Below are 18,957 nucleotides of genomic sequence, written 5' to 3'. Positions count from 1 at the left end.
TATCGAGATAGCAATTAAATTATTTAGATTATTTGAAAGCTTTTTAGATATTTTGTATTACTTTATTGATTTATAAATTAGATGTAATAAGGTACATTAACTCAAAAGAGAAAATATGTAAACACTTACCGCATAAATTTTGACTTGTAATAGTTGTGTTAACTTAATGGTTTGCGGTTTCATACATGCTTTGGACACATGATTTGAAAGGTAAACACACACCTTGTGGTTTAACTATCAAAATCATTTCTAAAAGCATACAGCAAAGCCCTTGGCTGAATGTCCCTAAGAAAAAATCAAGTAGCTATTTAATTTTAATTTATAGTACATAAAAACTTCAATTTATAAAATGTATTATAAAAAGTAATACTACATACGATGTATTATAGAAAATAAACACAAATTAACATAACCATATTAGATAAATTTTGAAACATAGACATGCACATAACGTGAGACTTTAAGTTTTTAAGAAATCATTAACTAAAGTTGCCTAATTTAATAAAAATTAAAGTTAGACACACTATTACACGCTACATACATAATACTGTAAAACATCAGTTAAGACATTCAGCAAATTACTATAAATAGCAACTCAGCCCGCCCGTCTTAGTTGTCATCAGATGTTTTAGTATGTATAAAAAAATTACAATTAATTTTGTAGCTTCAGTTTCTTAATTTTGTTTCAGAGACAAGGTCTCAAACGAAAGATGGTAATAAAATTATTCATCAAAAGCTACTGTAATTAAACATGAAAATAAAATTACACTAGTTACATCAGTTTATGGGTGATGGTGGAGATAGTAATCATAAATCAGAAACCATTTTCACATCAGTTATAACTAGCTAACAAAAACACTAATTACTGTTAAATTCACGAAAATTGAAATAAATTATCAGATAGGGGCGAAATAAAGCTCAACATCTTTATTCTGATGAACTATGCTTTAATTCAATCATCATTTAATACTAATTTTGTTTATAATTTAAAAAATGTTTCTTGTATGGTTTTTCTCCCCAGTAATTGCTACATAGTAGCTGTGGGAAGCAGATGGAATATACAGTAATTAATGCTAACTTAATAGCATAAAATTAATGTTTGACACTGCAAATGAAATATACTTCACTAAAAAGAAGCTCCAGCTTGCACGAACAGAGCTATCAAAATCGCTAATTTTGATAGTTATTCTGTGTCAACATAACGATAATACATCAATGAAAGAAAACACTAAAAACAATAATTCAGCACAATAAAAGATATAGTAAAACTACACTTCATAGCCATGGAAGTTTAGCAATTCATCATTATTTTTATGAACTGCGCTTAGTACTAATCACTAGCATAATTTATGAAACTATTTTATTACTTGTATTTTAACATTTATCAGAGTAACTATTTGACTACATAAGCTTTTCAGAGCGATGCGGTAAGTTATCATCAAGTAAACATGATATTGAAAATTCTTCATTAGGAAGGCAGCAATATTTTCAACATTATATTTTGCATATTGCATTAATCATTAGAAGGTTATTAAAGTTACATTAATATAAAACACCACCTACAATCCTTATGATTAAATAAGATAATACTTATACCCATCAAATGTATAACCTTAAAACATGTCGCTCAATCTATTCCATTGCATCATTACCTAAAGGAAATATAAAATTTTGAAAGATAATTTGATTAAATCTTTGTATTCAGCTTAAATAAATAATCATTTATTCAAAGAACTCATCTGTCCCTATTCTTATGTCATCATCATACAAAGAAAATAGTTTGTAAAATGTTCATGATCGAACGAACACACAGTAATATCTTAAGGCTGAATGCTTGAGGACCAAAATTTATTATTGGAAATCAAGACGACACCCTATTGCTAGAGATTTGGATGCTTGATATCCAAGTATTCAAGTGCATGCTTATAAAAATATATTTAAAATAGTTAATGCTCAGTTGTAAGCCTATCATCACTCCACAGTTAGACTGGGGCGGCATCATTTATCATCACAGCATTACTTTCAAGGAGTACGAACAACATTCCTGTTTTAAAAATGAATAAAATAAGACTTTTTTCAGACAAATGCCTCAATATAATCTCGGTAATCAAATAAAAAGAAAACCTTTATAGATGATATTTCATATCGTCATCGGTGTCATCAATAAGTCTTTAGTATTTGCACTATAATTCTCAAAACATCTCCGCTAAGTAACACGTACTTTGAAGTTAACTGGCGCATCACCTCAGTAAAATTATTTCATCAGTAGTCAGCCCCGAAAGATGCAATGTTATAAATGGGATAAAGTTAATAAAAACCACGTATTTAAGATTATCCGTAAAATCTAAAGAACCGTAAAAAACATTGAAGATGTGTATACTCATAAAAATGTATAAATATATATAAGTAATAAATTTATTTAAATTTTTTATTTGAAATAATCATATAAATAATCAATCATTAGATAATAAAATTATAATAAGAAGTTTTATATTTTTTTAATTATTTTTAAAAATCATACTTGCTTTTTTAATCAATTTAAACATATTTGCTTTTATTAGACCAGTTAGGTACTATACCTCATGCTAAAAGTATTTAAACTGCGAATGAACAACACCATCCTCTCAACGCTTCTAGGAGTAGCTGTGCTAATATATGCCTGTCACTGCATTCAGGCGTAGAGTGCTTAAATGTGAAAGACAACTAGTGCGTAAGTTGATTTCTTAGATATGTTTACGTTATGTTAATATTGTGTCTACTAATTAAATTTTGTCAACCACCAATGATGAATTATTTATCATCTTTCGGGGCTGACTACTGATGAAATAATTTTACTGAGGTGATGCGCCAGTTAACTTCAAAGTACGTGTTACTTAGCGGAGATGTTTTGAGAATTATAGTGCAAATACTAAAGACTTATTGATGACACCGATGACGATATGAAATATCATCTATAAAGGTTTTCTTTTTATTTGATTACCGAGATTATATTGAGGCATTTGTCTGAAAAAAGTCTTATTTTATTCATTTTTAAAACAGGAATGTTGTTCGTACTCCTTGAAAGTAATGCTGTGATGATAAATGATGCCGCCCCAGTCTAACTGTGGAGTGATGATAGGCTTACAACTGAGCATTAACTATTTTAAATATATTTTTATAAGCATGCACTTGAATACTTGGATATCAAGCATCCAAATCTCTAGCAATAGGGTGTCGTCTTGATTTCCAATAATAAATTTTGGTCCTCAAGCATTCAGCCTTAAGATATTACTGTGTGTTCGTTCGATCATGAACATTTTACAAACTATTTTCTTTGTATGATGATGACATAAGAATAGGGACAGATGAGTTCTTTGAATAAATGATTATTTATTTAAGCTGAATACAAAGATTTAATCAAATTATCTTTCAAAATTTTATATTTCCTTTAGGTAATGATGCAATGGAATAGATTGAGCGACATGTTTTAAGGTTATACATTTGATGGGTATAAGTATTATCTTATTTAATCATAAGGATTGTAGGTGGTGTTTTATATTAATGTAACTTTAATAACCTTCTAATGATTAATGCAATATGCAAAATATAATGTTGAAAATATTGCTGCCTTCCTAATGAAGAATTTTCAATATCATGTTTACTTGATGATAACTTACCGCATCGCTCTGAAAAGCTTATGTAGTCAAATAGTTACTCTGATAAATGTTAAAATACAAGTAATAAAATAGTTTCATAAATTATGCTAGTGATTAGTACTAAGCGCAGTTCATAAAAATAATGATGAATTGCTAAACTTCCATGGCTATGAAGTGTAGTTTTACTATATCTTTTATTGTGCTGAATTATTGTTTTTAGTGTTTTCTTTCATTGATGTATTATCGTTATGTTGACACAGAATAACTATCAAAATTAGCGATTTTGATAGCTCTGTTCGTGCAAGCTGGAGCTTCTTTTTAGTGAAGTATATTTCATTTGCAGTGTCAAACATTAATTTTATGCTATTAAGTTAGCATTAATTACTGTATATTCCATCTGCTTCCCACAGCTACTATGTAGCAATTACTGGGGAGAAAAACCATACAAGAAACATTTTTTAAATTATAAACAAAATTAGTATTAAATGATGATTGAATTAAAGCATAGTTCATCAGAATAAAGATGTTGAGCTTTATTTCGCCCCTATCTGATAATTTATTTCAATTTTCGTGAATTTAACAGTAATTAGTGTTTTTGTTAGCTAGTTATAACTGATGTGAAAATGGTTTCTGATTTATGATTACTATCTCCACCATCACCCATAAACTGATGTAACTAGTGTAATTTTATTTTCATGTTTAATTACAGTAGCTTTTGATGAATAATTTTATTACCATCTTTCGTTTGAGACCTTGTCTCTGAAACAAAATTAAGAAACTGAAGCTACAAAATTAATTGTAATTTTTTTATACATACTAAAACATCTGATGACAACTAAGACGGGCGGGCTGAGTTGCTATTTATAGTAATTTGCTGAATGTCTTAACTGATGTTTTACAGTATTATGTATGTAGCGTGTAATAGTGTGTCTAACTTTAATTTTTATTAAATTAGGCAACTTTAGTTAATGATTTCTTAAAAACTTAAAGTCTCACGTTATGTGCATGTCTATGTTTCAAAATTTATCTAATATGGTTATGTTAATTTGTGTTTATTTTCTATAATACATCGTATGTAGTATTACTTTTTATAATACATTTTATAAATTGAAGTTTTTATGTACTATAAATTAAAATTAAATAGCTACTTGATTTTTTCTTAGGGACATTCAGCCAAGGGCTTTGCTGTATGCTTTTAGAAATGATTTTGATAGTTAAACCACAAGGTGTGTGTTTACCTTTCAAATCATGTGTCCAAAGCATGTATGAAACCGCAAACCATTAAGTTAACACAACTATTACAAGTCAAAATTTATGCGGTAAGTGTTTACATATTTTCTCTTTTGAGTTAATGTACCTTATTACATCTAATTTATAAATCAATAAAGTAATACAAAATATCTAAAAAGCTTTCAAATAATCTAAATAATTTAATTGCTATCTCGATAACTTTTGAGCGTAATAATAGTAATAATGACTCTTTAGCTTAACTTATTCAAATCCTATGGGTTTTTTATTGGTGAATTTGTTTTGTTATGTTAAAATCGTGTATGTTATGTAATGTTAAAATCTTGTAAACTACATTTATGTAAAGCATAAACTTAATTTTTAAACTAAAAGTAATTTTTGCATTTAATTGATACAGCGATTAATTAAAAAAAAGTTATAAATCGGTTGAAAATAAAAAGACAATAATCGGTTGTAAACAGTTTTTGCCTCGGTAGGTTAATTTGAAAATTAGTTCCGTTTTTTAGTAGATGTTCTTTTTGTGTAAAACAACTCGGTAGGTCATGATATTTGCAGGCCTAACTATCACGGTATTATCTCTCAGCGTTCGTAAATTATGGCCATAAAAATTTAAAACTTTTCCCCCTTCATTCCTTAAATTTAAGGGTTTCACAAATTTCATATGCTCAACTTTTAAACGCTTCGAGTTTGTAAAACAACACTTATAATTTATCGATGAATATAAATTTAGTTGAGATGAGCAAAAATCTAATTCGTCAACTTGTTGCCCTCGCGTTGGGGCAGAGGGGATTAAATTTTAGAACTTGTTCCCAGCCTCCAATCAAACTAAAAAATTGCTGAATCCGTTACTGCTACAGACCTCTTCTTTCTGAAGCAAGTTTGCTTAAGAATTCAGTGTTTAAACGCTGCAAATGTACAATAAATATACACAAATTTTCAGCTTAAGACATCTCAAAGAAAATGCGTAAAATATAATTTTTAAATGTACTTTTAAGGTTCAGAGTTGCTCCTTGAATCCACTATTCTTTTTTAATGATTTTTTATATGAACCTCTGTAGTAGCTTTTGAAGCTTATCACATGCTCTACATTATCTTGAATAAATTTTTTCTGTTAGCACAGCAAAATTGAATTTGTATAACGAGATTTTTTTCTTAAATCAAGAAGTACGTTTCTTGTTTTAAGAAATATATATATCCTACTCTGCAATTTTTTTTAAAAGAACTAGAAGTATATTACTTGTTTTAAGATATGAATTTCTTAATCTATGGTCTTTAGATTTATGATTTTGATGTGAGTTCTGATGAGTTGTTAGCAACTTTAAACCATTTTAATAGTTTTGGAATTCATTGTATGGAAAAAGTCTGAGGGAGTAGTCTCTTCCGTAAGCATTTTTTCAAACTATGTTCTGGAATATCAAAAATTAACCAGGAGCCTGGTGAAATTTACAACTCAAGACCTTGTTGCTGGTCTTAATCAACAAAAACTGCTTTCAGAAGGATTTTAGCTTTTATTCAATCCCGTTTTTACATCTTTTCTGACCTCCCTTTGTTTTTGAATACTTTTTACCGTTTTTATATTGTGACCTCGGTTAAGAGATGCTGACGCCACCACCAAACACCTCATGGTTTTACTATTGTTTGAATTTCACCTATGCAGTAAGCTCAATATACTCAACTCAAGACCTTGATGATCTGAAAAGTGCGAGTTAAAAATAATGCAATGTAGTTAAATTAAGGTTTAAAATAACACTGCTAAAAACTTATTACATTTAATTTTGACAAGATAAAATTTAAGTGATATTTCTATTGATTTCAATTTTATTATATTTCTACTGATTTTAAGAAAAGTCTGTCATTGGAAAAAAAATTGGTTTAGAGCGAGGACTACTATACGGAAGGACGCGCAAAGGCCATTATTTTTATCAAAGTTGTAGTGTTCTTTTACGTTCCAGTAATAATTTTTGAAAATCTTTTACTTTTATTAAGGTGAACAAATGTGGCGTTGTAAATTGTGAAGGGAATTATAATAAATTTTGATAAGTGTCGTGTTTTTAAATTACCTAAAGATGAAGTTGAGAAACAGAGATGGATTAACGCGCTTCCTTCACGTAAAAATTTTATTATGGAGCCATCTAAATTCTTTATATGTGAAAAACATTGGCCTGAAAATACAGAAATGATCAAGGTGCCTGGTGGCTATACTCGACCAGCATGTGCACCAAGTATTTTTAATGTTCCTTTTTCTTGTTTACCAACACCAAAGCCTGTGCTTCGCCAATCTAAGCCTGAGGATCAGCAATTGAAATATTTCATCAAAAAAGATAGAATAAATTCGTTTTCTGATTTTTATCCTGACACTGAATTACACAAAAAGTATGAAAAGATAGTAACATCTCGACAAGAGGATAAATTCTTATGCATTTTTATGTCAGAAGATTTCAAAGAGAGTTTTATGACAATTATTGTTTATGATAAGTGTACCTTGTGTTCACCACTAACTTTTTCTGCTTTTAAACGTGGAATTAGTGTTTCATTAGGTAATATATTGAATCCAAACAATGGCTTAATCTTCTACTCTCAATTTTTCGAAGCAATTAATTTAGTTCATAATTATAAACTCCATGTTAATGATGTTATTGAAAAGGTGTCAAATACTCATTCAGAAAATGAATTTGAATTAGATGATGATATTAAGCAAAAGAAATTGAATTTCATTACAAGACAACTTAGACTCTTGCGTAACAAAAGTTTCTCTATAGCTGATTATTGCTTTGCAATCGCGTCTTTTTATAACTGCAACTACCGTCAACTTCGTGATTTTTTAGTCCTTCCAAGTAAAAGAAAGCTGCAGTCTATAATTTCTGCCACTAACATTGATCAGGTTTCACAAAAAACATTTGAAAAAGTAAAGAATAATTACCAGAAAAATGTTATTTTGATAGTTGACGAGGTAAAGATTAGACCAACAGTTGCTTATTCATGCGGAGTTTTAAATGGGATGGCAAAAAATGATCCAGAATCCAAACCAACCTCTATGCTATGTGTTATGATGAAATGCTTACATGGCGGACCTAGTTTAATGATTTCTGTTACTCCTGTTCGAAAATTAACATCATTGTATCAGTTCATTGTTGTGAAAGAAGCTGCTATTATAATTGAAAAACAGGGTGGAATAGTTTTAAGATCTTTAACTGATAATCATAAAATCAATCAGCAATACTGCAAAATATTTAACAGAATTACTGACTATCAGGCCATTCATCCATTAGACGATCATCGTGTTTGGTTTCTTTTGTTTGACACAGTTCATCTACTTAAATGCTTACGAAATAACTGGATTTCTAAAAAGTGTCAAAAGATATCTTTAGATAATAAAACCATAGCTTCATTTTGCAGATGTGAAAGGTCTATATCAATATGAGAAAGAGAACATTTTAAAATCAGTTCCTTTATCCTATGTCGCTGTTTATCCTTCGAGTCTTCAACTACAGAATGTGCAGCATGTTTTAAGAGTATTTAATGAGAAAGTAGTAGCTGCCCTAAAAATAAAATGGAGCTTATGAAACCTCCTCTTTTATTCGGAATATTTTAGATTGGTGGAACATTGTTAATGTTTCTGCAAAAGGACAAGATATTAGGCTGAGAGATCACAACCGATCTGTGCAAGATAAAGATTCAAATAATCTTCAATTGTTTATAGACATATTTAAATGTATGAAATCAGGACATGGACCTAAACGAGTTCAGTGTGTTACCCATGATACCAAAAAAGCCCTTGTGCAAACCACTGAAGGGTTGATAGCTATCTGCAAGCATTTGTTTTCAGTTGGTTTTGATTATGTTTTGCTTCGTGAGCTAGAAAGTGACAGAATAGAAAGAGAATTTTCTGTTTATAGACAATCAACAGGGGCAAATGCTTTTATGGCAGCTGGTGATGTTTTCTCTGCTTTTAAAAAGCGTTTAGCTCGATTTGCTGCATCATTTTTAGAATCAGTGGAAGTAGGGCAACCCAATAGAAAAGGTCACATATGCGAGGGTCCAATTAGTATTGAAGTTGCAATCTCAATTGAAACATGCATTTATGATGTGAGTCTTTCTGAAACTGAAGAGAACTCTGCCTATGTGGCAGGGTGGCTTGAGAAAAAATGTGAAGGTGAACTAGTTTATCCAGATGATGAATCTAAACTAACAAATGAAGCTAAAGACTTTATTGAGGAAGTTTCAAGGGGATATTTGACAGTCCCACATGAGTGTACCTATCAGCTAGTTAAAATTGGTTTATGCTTTGTAAAAGAAAAAAAACACAGAGCATGTTGTAGAAAAAGACTTATAAACATTCTTTCTGTAATGAACACATACTATGATTTAGGTTTATCTTCAAAAAGCCTTTTCAGACGTTTGGCAAATGTTCTCCTGCATGGAATGCAGAATTCGGATAAAGACCAAACGAAAAATGCATGTCTTTATCAGACATCAATTAAGAAGGCACGCCTAGCTGAATAATGTCATTTTGATATATATATATATATATATATATATATATATATATATATATATATATATATATATATATATATATATATATATATATATATATAATATTTTGTTGTTTCTTTTTTTAAGAAGTTTATTATATTAAATTCATGTTGTTTTTTTTAAAGTTTTCACTTTGTTAAAAAGTCTCTAGAGGATAAAATGTTTACGTTTTTTCATAGAGGAATTTTTTTATATTGATCTTTTATGCTTTTTTAAATAAGTTTTTAATTTGTTATTAATTTTTCTTAACAATAACGCAAAATTATTTTAATAATATTTCAGTAATTTGATTTTATAAAACATTATTTCGGCCAAATTTAGTTAAATAAGAGTTTAGTTAGAAATATTGAATGGCCTTCGCTAGCGGAGTCAGGAAATCGACTTAGCGCGTCCTTTTGTATTCCTTAGTCCTTGTTTAGAGTTATTTTTTTCGTATTTTACATCTGAATCCAAACCATCACGCTGGTAAATTTGAGTTAAAAATCTCCCACATCATAGTCCAAAAGAACGTATTTTCCGCAAAAATTTGCCTGAATTTAGTAAAAACAAGTACACTTCAAAACATTAATTATGCAAAAATATAACTTATTTTGTTGTGGATTTTTGAGAAGATTTTCAGGAAAGAGATAAAGAAAAACATTTTAATTAAAAAACACATAACAATAAGTGTTTTTAGGCGTAAATTTTACTTTTCCATTGTGTTGTATTAATTTTGGAATCAAAAGTGGTATTCGTTAAGGAGATTGCTTTAACGAAAAAGTTAAAAAACTAGATATTGCAATAATTGCTATAAAATTACGTGTTTTGAGTTTGCAACTTTTGTTTTAAAATGTTAGTAAGATGCTAAAAGTTTCGTAAATGTGTCAAAAAACATGTATTTTTTGAGCTTTTAATGTTACAATATGCAATTTGAAAGCAATAAAAAAGTTGTAAAGACAAAATGTAGTTTTAAGTATATACAAGTCATTCCCAATGTATTTCAGGAAATGGTTGAAAACCTATCTACTACGAATATGTATTTTGATTCTCACTATTTGTGTTTCATGTTAATTTGACTTTGCGCCCATTATGGATTTTTGTATCTTTTTATATAAACAATAACAACGATTTTTTTTAACAAATCATAATATAATTTTTAGAATAATATACAAATTGAAAAATGTTGCATGCTTAGCAATATATCTTTTTAACATATGTTTATTTATTTATACTTGTATTCTATACTTGTAACATAATTGTATTATAATTATATTACAATTAAGATTATAATAAAAATTCTAACTGCATATGTTTTTTAAAAAATCTTTTTATAGTGATATTTAAACTTTTCCCTCAAATCTTTTAAACTTTTTTATCAAATCTTTTAAAGTTCAACTATCCAAAGAAGAAAATAACAAATTTTAGTACTTAAAACTTTAAATCGCATATCTTTCTTATATTATTTTATATATTTCTTATATTATTGGGTTTGCTACTAAATATATAAACTGATTTTTTTTTCAGAGTAGTTTAATAAATCAATGTTAACAAAGTTTTAACTTTACATAATTTAAACTATATAGTTTAATAACTAAGAGTTTAGTATTTTTAGGAATTAAAAGACAATGAAGATCAATCTGAAGATCTCAAATATTTCCTAGATAAAAAAGGTCATGTATGGAAGCGACATGAAAGTAATTGTACAAGCTTTGATATGATTAATGACTCATCAAATTCAACTCGTTATAGACGTCGTGAAGAAACAAAAAATGTTCTTGAATATGTTTATGGTGGAAGAAATGGATCAATTAATGGTGCATGGGATTGTTTAAGAAGTATTGCTACAATATCTGAGATGAAAAACTTAATACTTTCTTATAAAAGAGGGAAGTTTCTTGAAAATTTTGTTGGTAAAATATCAGATGTTCATATAAAAAGTGACACTTGTTTACGAAATGCAGTTCTAACAAAATATTTAAATTATATGTCAAGGAGAAAGTATACCATGCTGTGTAAAATACAAAATAATTCTTTCACTGAACACAATAATGAAAGTAATATAATATCTTACGGAGAACATAACATTTTATTGAAAACATCAAGTATTTCTGATAGAGCTATTGAAACTTTTGTTAACAATCTCGATATTGGAGATATTCATTTTATAAAAGGAGGTGTTTCGCGTACAGTGATAGCATTAGTCACAATGATTGCTGATCTAAATTTGAAAGTAAAAACAATGAAAGATAAACTTAGGTGGTTTAATGGGAACATAAATCATTTTGTTGTTGAGTTTTCTGATGATAGCGTACCTGAGTCAAAAGAAAAAACAATGACTATAGCTACAATGTCATTATGGAACTATGGAAGTCGTATTCGTAGTCGTGAATTCCACTTTCCCCTTCATATGTTAACAGCTGGTGAGATAGATGATGTATGTGCAAACTTATGGAGACAGCATAGTGAGGAAACGGAGTTAATTGAAGGTAATCTGTTTTATATAAACAATGAAAAAGTAACATTTTCCTTTGTTCCTGCTGGTGATACATCCTGGTTGTGTTGGGCAGCAAATGTGCTTCCAACAAGTGCTACCTACACCCATCCACTTTCTGCAATGTTCACAAAAGTGAACTTACTTTTATAGACGGATCAATTAGGTATTCAAATTCTGACAAGAAATGGAAGATTTCTGATAACACTTGTCGAAAAAATGATCTTACCATGTTACAACAGTTTCAAAATGGTTTTTCAAATGAGTTGTCAGAAAATGCCAAACATCTTAAGTCTCTGGATTTTATGGCTGAGAATGGATTGCGTCAATTAGGTGAATCAAGAATTGGTATATTTTCAGACAGAATAAAACCAGGCCCCCTACATTTAGAAATAAACAATTGGACACATTGCCTAAATGTATTATATTTTGAAGCAACAAGACGAAACAGATTTGTTGAGTTTTGTAAAATTATATAGTACAGTTTGGACTATTGGTTATGTTGTTCCATTTCATGCGGAAGAAATTTTCAAGGGTTATAGAGTTGGTTATGGGATTCTTTCTATGCAAGGAAAAGAATCCAAACATTCATCCATTAAACAAGAATTAAACACTTGTAGCAACAGATCTACAAAACAAGACGAAAAAGGTAAATGGTATCAACTGATGCGGTCTAGCTATGTACGAAATTTTTACTTGTCTTATCATTTTCCAATACCATCCATGTATCAATCTCATTTTCGACCTCGTAAACCTGTTACAGACAAAGAATGCTGTAACTGTTCACGTTCACTACAATCTGAGCTTTTATGTCAAGTTTGCATCGAGTCTGTTTCAATTTTAGATAGTGTCCAGAAGAAATATTTGACAGAAGATATTTTATTCATAATAAAGCCTGTTAAATGCAAAATATGTAGCAAAAGATTTACAGATGCATGTTCGTTGAATAAACACACAGCAAAAAATGAATGCAATCTGTTATTACTCAACTTATTCCTCAAGCATTAACTATTTACCAGCTTAGAAATGAGCTGAAAGAGTGTTATTGGTTCAAAAAAAGATTTGATAAGACGTCTTGAGGGCTTGCTGTAAATATAAATGGTCATGAAATCTCGTATCTCATCTCAAAAATTAGGCTCTCGTGACTTCTGGAGAATCTTTAATAATATCAATAATAAGGGCAAATCTATAATTCCACCTCTCTTGTATGGTTCAGACTTTGTCACCTCACCTAAAGACAAAGCCGAACTGTTTGCTAAAAACTTTTCATCAATATCATCTCTTGATTCCACTAATTGCGTTCTACCTGATATTGCCAACAAACAGGTTGATTCATTGCTTGACATTCATATCACTTCAGCATCTGTATCTAAAGTGATTTCCTGTCTAGACTCTTCTACAGCTTGTGGCCCAGACAACATACCTGTTATTGTCTTGCAGAAGTGTTCTCCAGAGCTGTCGTCTATACTCTCAAAACTATTCAACAAGTGCTTATCAGAGTCTTGTTTTCCAGCCTGCTGGAAAGCCGCATCTGTTATCCCTATCTTCAAAAATTCTGGGGAGCGATCTGATTTGTCTAACTACCGTCCCATAAGTCTTCTTCCTATCATAAGCAAGGTTTTTGAATCTTTAATTAACAAACACTTAATTTCTCATCTTGAATCTAATAACTTACTTTCTGACCATCAATATGGATTTCGATCTTCTCGTTCTACAGCTGATTTGCTAACAGTAATAACTGACAGGTTTTATCGTGCATTAGATGAAGGTGGAGAGGTTGAGGCCATCGCTCTTGACATTTCAAAAGCGTTTGATAAAGTTTGGCATGCTGGTCTTCTCCATAAGCTTTCTTCTTATGGTGTATCCGGCAACATCTTTAAGATCATTGAATCCTTCCTTTCCAATCGTAGCATAAAAGTTGTCCTCGATGGACAACACTCTTCTTCTTATTCTGTAACTTCAGGGGTTCCTCAAGGTTCTATCCTTGGCCCTATACTCTTTTTAATTTACATTAACGATCTTCCAGATATTCTCACATCTAAGGTGGCATTGTTTGCTGATGATACTACCATTTATTCTTGTCGTGATAAGAAACCAACACCCTCTGATTGCCTGGAGGGGGCATTTGAGCTTGAAAAGGATCTCACTTCTGCTACAGCATGGGGCTCACAGTGGCTGGTGAACTTTAATTCAGATAAAACTCAATTTTTTTCAGCCAATCGTTATCGCAATAATTTAGATCTTCCTATATTTATGAACGGTGATGTACTCGATGAGTCACCTACTCTTCATCTTCTAGGATTAACTCTTACTTCCAATCTTTCTTGGAAACCATATATCAAATCGGTTGCAAAATTAGCATCTGCAAAGGTTGCATCTCTTTATCGAGCTCGCTACTTTCTTACTCTGGTTCTATTCTCTACCTCTATAAATCTCAAATCCGGCCTTGTATGGAATACTGTTGCCATATCTGGGGCGGATCTTCTAATGATGCCCTTTCTCTTTTAGAAAAGGTGCAAAAACGCATTGTTAACATAGTTGGACCTGCTCTTGCAGCCAACCTTCAACCATTATCACATCGTCGTAATGTTGCTTCTCTTTCTCTTTTCTACAAATACTATAATGGGCACTGCTCGAAAGAGCTAGCGTCTCTTGTGCCATCTACTAAAATTCATTCTCGTGTTACTCGTCATTCAATTAAGTGTCATCCTTTTTCTGTGACTGTTCCTAAGTGCTCCAAAAACGCTTATTCGTCTAGTTTTTTTCCTCGAACATCAGCTCTTTTGAATTCGCTTCCTTCATCTTGCTTTCCTGATTCATATAATTTGCAATCTTTTAAATCGTCCGTCAATCGTTATCTTGCTCTACAATCTTCATCTTTTCTCTTACAGTAACTTCCAACTTTAATTAGTGGCTGCTTGCAGCCTTGTTGGAAGCGAAGATGTTTAAAAAAAAAAAAAAAAAAAAAAAATCATATGTAAAAGTTTTTTTAATAATGTTTTTTAAATAAGTTAATAATGTTTTTTAAATAAAAAATTTACTATATTTTATTCATATTGGTTAGTTGATGTTTTATAAAATTCAAAAATTAATAATATTGACATATGAACTTATTTATTTATTTCTATGGAAGTTCTAAACAAGTTCACATATATATGAATATGTGAACTTATGTAAAACTTTCATAGTAAATTCATTTCTCGAACTGAATTTCAGCTTGCGTTATGTTTTTTTTTAAAGTTATTTTCCTCTTTATTTCAGAAAGTAAGAACAGAAGAACCAAGAGGGGATTACTTCAGCATAATTAGTAAATTTAAATGATGCTTCATAAAAACGGTTATTTTCATAGCCACAAATCTTAATAAAAACATATTATGATATAAGAACATTTAACCAGTTAAGAAGAAAAAGAATTTAAAAATGCATTATTTTATACCTCGAAGAATTGGTTAAGTATATTTTTATTATTTTTGCTTTAAATTATTTTGTTAATCATCAAAATAAAATTTATATAAATTTATTTGCTCATCAAAATAAAAAATTACTCTCACATAAAAGTATAATTACCTCAATATCCACATTCGCATCCACACAATTTTGAAATTGCTATTTTCATGCTATATATAGAGTTGATTCATGTGTTGTGTTTTTTATTGTTTTTATAGTGTTTTTTATTGTTTTTTATGTGCTGTGTTTTTTATTGTTCAACCAATGTCTAAAGTCATTCGAACTTGAGTTTTTGTATTTTTCCTGCTGATCCAAAGAGAAAAAGATTGTGGCTTAATGCTATATATAGAATTGATTCATCTTGCAAAAACAAACTCTGGTCGCCAAATACAAAACATAACTATGTATGCTCAAAACATTTTGTATCTGGTAAGTTTTGTATTTAAATCATCTAAATATTTGAACACAAATTTGTCTTTAACTTATTTTTTTTGTTTTTATATTTCTATTCATGTTTTTCTTTCAGGAAAAAAAGAGAATTTTGAAAAGCATATTGACTATGTTCCATCAGTCAATATGTTAGGTGCTTAAAAAAAATATAGTGGAATCATCCCAATGACATAACCGATTGTTGTCACGAAATGAAAGGAGAATAAATAGGTTGAACAATTCTCTTGGTATATAGTTTATCTTGTTGTTTAAAATGTTTTTGTAAAAACTGTTTATGTAACAGTTGCAATTTATTTTTGTTATGCATTAAAACTAAGCATTTATAAATTATGCGTTTGTTGCTCTTTTTTTAGATAATTAATGTTAAATAGCTCGTAGAGCACAAATTTTATTAATATGAAATATCAAATTTATTTGTATAACTTTTGCTTGCTAATAAAATAGTTGAATCAGACCATATTTTTTTTAAATGCCTGTGTTTGTATTTACTATATACCTGAAACATACAAAAAAATTTTTTAGAATATCGTTTACAAAAAAATCTCAAGTTAATGAAGTCTGTGAACAAATAAATATTGACAATGCGTTGACTGGAGTGGAGAATGTTAGTGTCTTGAACAAACAAGAAACAACAACTGAATTTAGTGAAGACATTGGTTTTAATTTGATTAGCAAAGACATTGGTTTTAATTTGATAACAGATTCACCAAAACAGAGTGCACAAATAAATTCAACAACAACAATTGAGAATCCAGAAAGAGATGCAATATATGTAGAAATGAATAATTTATGTGAAGAAACATATTATCTTCGTTTAGAAGTATCAGATTTGAAATTAAAGACAAATTCTCCATTTAGTTATGCAAACATTAACATGTATAAAGAAAAGTGTGTAACATTAACAGGTTTAGAGTTTGATGTTTTGGAAAAACTTTTACTATATTTGATTGCAAAAGTTAGCGATGGGAGAAATTCAAAGGAAGAAATGTATAATCAAATCATGGTATGTATAATTAAATTATAAATACTATAATTACAACTTTGAAAATATTGCTTTCACATGCAACATTGCAAAACAAACAGCGATAAATTATTTTTGGAAGTGGATAGATATGTATTTAAAGTTAAATTGCTTAATCAAAATGCAAAAACGAAATCACTTGTTTGGCACTATTCTTGCAGTTTTCAAAGCAAAGTTCCCAAGTGTAACATCAATGATTATTAGATTTGATTATCACTACATCTAATCATTCACTAAAAGCTAAGAATCATGTTTTAAACTAAAACATATTTTTGCATTTTTTTATCTTTAGGGTTGTTCTTAGGTCACAAAAACAAAAATCTCACAAAGTAAGTTTCTTCTTTATTCAGTCACATTTTAAATTACTTTTTTTTTTTTTCTCTTTAACATAATACATAAGAAATTGATGTGTAAATAATGTTTTCAACATTAAATGGTTCCATTTTCTTTAGTAGAGTTTCTGCTGTTATCACTGGTTTTAGAGAGTACCTTCATGAACGAAGTTAAAAAGTCCTTAATGTTAAGCATTTTCTAAAAGCCAAGACGGAATATCGTTAATCCTCATAGCATTTACTATAAACTTTATAAATATTGTTACAATGTTATAATTCAAATTGTTATAATTAGTAATTTTGATCATTTCATTATTATACTGTGAAAAATATTTTTTATTTATAACATTTATTCCACATATATTAAAAATATGCAGAATAGATATTACACTGTGGAAAATTTAAAGCAAAATATATAGTTTTTAAATATTATTAGAAATCAATATGTAGTATTTTTGTTTTATTTATTGACTAGTCTGTAAACTGTGCAATAATTTCAAAACGATGAATTAATTGAACTCCATGATTCCTTTATACATATTTGCACAGATTAATTGTAATTTAACGCTAAATTTTGTTCTAAAAAATCAAGTAAGATCTCTTCAGCCTGTAAAATATATTGTTCTGTCTAATCCCAACAGATTTAAAAAAGAAATTTTATATTATAATTTCTTTTTTACATATTTAGTTACATATTATAATCAGTATTAAAATGTAAAGTAATTGTTGCGTTTGAAGTTGTTGTCATTAAGCAAATAAACAGTCATCGCCTGCTACTTGAGGTTCTTTTTTCGGACTTTCAAGTGCAATCCCCGTGTAATTTATGTATTACTTATTGACATAGGTATTTTATATTATTTATAATGAGTATTTATAATATAGTAACTTGATCAAAAGTACGTAAGACAAGTAATTTGATCTATTCCCTCAGACCGGTTGCGTGGACACTGGGGCAATTGTAGCAAGTACTTGAAGTACACATTTATGACTACGCAAAAAAAATTTCTTTCTTTTAATTACTATGAAAGTAATTAACATCTTTCAAAGAGATCGCAGTTAAACGGACTACTTAAAGGTTTAAAAAAGGCTACGTATTAAACACACTATTAATGTGTTTAAAAAAACTATTAATGTGTTTAAGTAAACACACTATTACTGTATTAGTGTGTTTACTTAATTAAGTGAACACACTAATAGTATTAGCGTGTGTAATATAATGTAACCTAATATAAAATTTCCTGTAATAAACTTTATTAGTTGTATAAAAAGCTTATCTATTAAATCTAACTTATTTTGATAACGTTCAGTTGCCTCTTTTGATAGTTTTTCTTGATAATCATAAGACATTTTCAAAGCGTTTAAGTAGTGATGTACTGAAATCAACGCGTTTGTTTGCCCCCATATCATAATGGTAGATACTTTTATTTTTTAATTACGCAACGATCACGTGGTTTTTTCGCCGCAAGAATTGGGGTATTTATGCTGACAACAACATTTGATTCCCCAACATAAGATAATTTTGTTTTTGATATAACATGATCTTTTATTTTAGAATAATTTATTTTTTTAAGGTAATTTATTCCATTAAATCTTGATGGATTAAACAGTTGAACTGCTGTATCTTGTTTTTCTATTAAAAAAGAGGTTTTTCGTGTTATTTCTTGGTGTTAGTAACTCTATGCTTCCTCCATAGCTCTCAAAAATAGCTGCCATAAACCTCATTATTTGCCATGGAATGTATAATTTAATTGATGAAACAAGACCTGTTAAATGACTTCTGGTGAGTTTGGAGAGCATTGCAATTCCTATTTCTTTTAA

The 18,957-nt window shown here is 29.3% G+C and overlaps 1 protein-coding gene and 4 non-coding genes across 6 annotated transcripts; 3 read left to right on the top strand and 2 right to left on the bottom strand.

Moving 5' to 3' along the window:
- Window positions 1–888: 888 nt before the first annotated feature.
- LOC136091264 (small nucleolar RNA snR60/Z15/Z230/Z193/J17) lies at window positions 889–972 on the bottom strand. The gene has a single exon (XR_010643851.1). It is a non-coding gene; the product is annotated as a small nucleolar RNA snR60/Z15/Z230/Z193/J17 (small nucleolar RNA).
- A 19-nt stretch (window positions 973–991) lies between these two features.
- LOC136091263 (small nucleolar RNA SNORA73 family) lies at window positions 992–1,197 on the bottom strand. The gene has a single exon (XR_010643849.1). It is a non-coding gene; the product is annotated as a small nucleolar RNA SNORA73 family (small nucleolar RNA).
- Window positions 1,198–3,886: 2,689 nt separating this feature from the next.
- On the top strand, window positions 3,887–4,092 carry LOC124806117 (small nucleolar RNA SNORA73 family). Its single transcript, XR_010643848.1, has one exon. It is a non-coding gene; the product is annotated as a small nucleolar RNA SNORA73 family (small nucleolar RNA).
- Window positions 4,093–4,111: 19 nt separating this feature from the next.
- LOC124806119 (small nucleolar RNA snR60/Z15/Z230/Z193/J17) lies at window positions 4,112–4,195 on the top strand. Its single transcript, XR_010643850.1, has one exon. It is a non-coding gene; the product is annotated as a small nucleolar RNA snR60/Z15/Z230/Z193/J17 (small nucleolar RNA).
- Window positions 4,196–10,987: 6,792 nt separating this feature from the next.
- On the top strand, window positions 10,988–17,578 carry LOC136090665 (uncharacterized). 2 transcript variants are annotated; one of them, XM_065817496.1, is made up of 6 exons: window positions 10,988–12,538; window positions 15,151–15,765; window positions 15,863–16,013; window positions 16,309–16,789; window positions 17,100–17,136; window positions 17,263–17,578. In XM_065817496.1, exon 1 carries the CDS (start codon window positions 11,113–11,115, stop codon window positions 12,040–12,042), a length of 930 nt encoding a protein of 309 aa, XP_065673568.1. In that variant the 5' UTR covers window positions 10,988–11,112; the 3' UTR covers window positions 12,043–12,538; window positions 15,151–15,765; window positions 15,863–16,013; window positions 16,309–16,789; window positions 17,100–17,136; window positions 17,263–17,578. The 2 variants fall into 2 exon arrangements, with proteins under 2 accessions (XP_065673568.1, XP_065673567.1); XM_065817495.1 differs by having other exon boundaries at window positions 17,260–17,578.
- Window positions 17,579–18,957: the final 1,379 nt, after the last annotated feature.

This window comes from Hydra vulgaris, chromosome 14 (assembly GCF_038396675.1).
Source record: "Hydra vulgaris chromosome 14, alternate assembly HydraT2T_AEP".
Classification (NCBI taxonomy): domain Eukaryota; kingdom Metazoa; phylum Cnidaria; class Hydrozoa; order Anthoathecata; family Hydridae; genus Hydra; species Hydra vulgaris.
The sequence above is the reverse complement of the archived record's forward strand: the minus strand, read 5'-3'. Positions and strand labels throughout refer to the sequence as shown.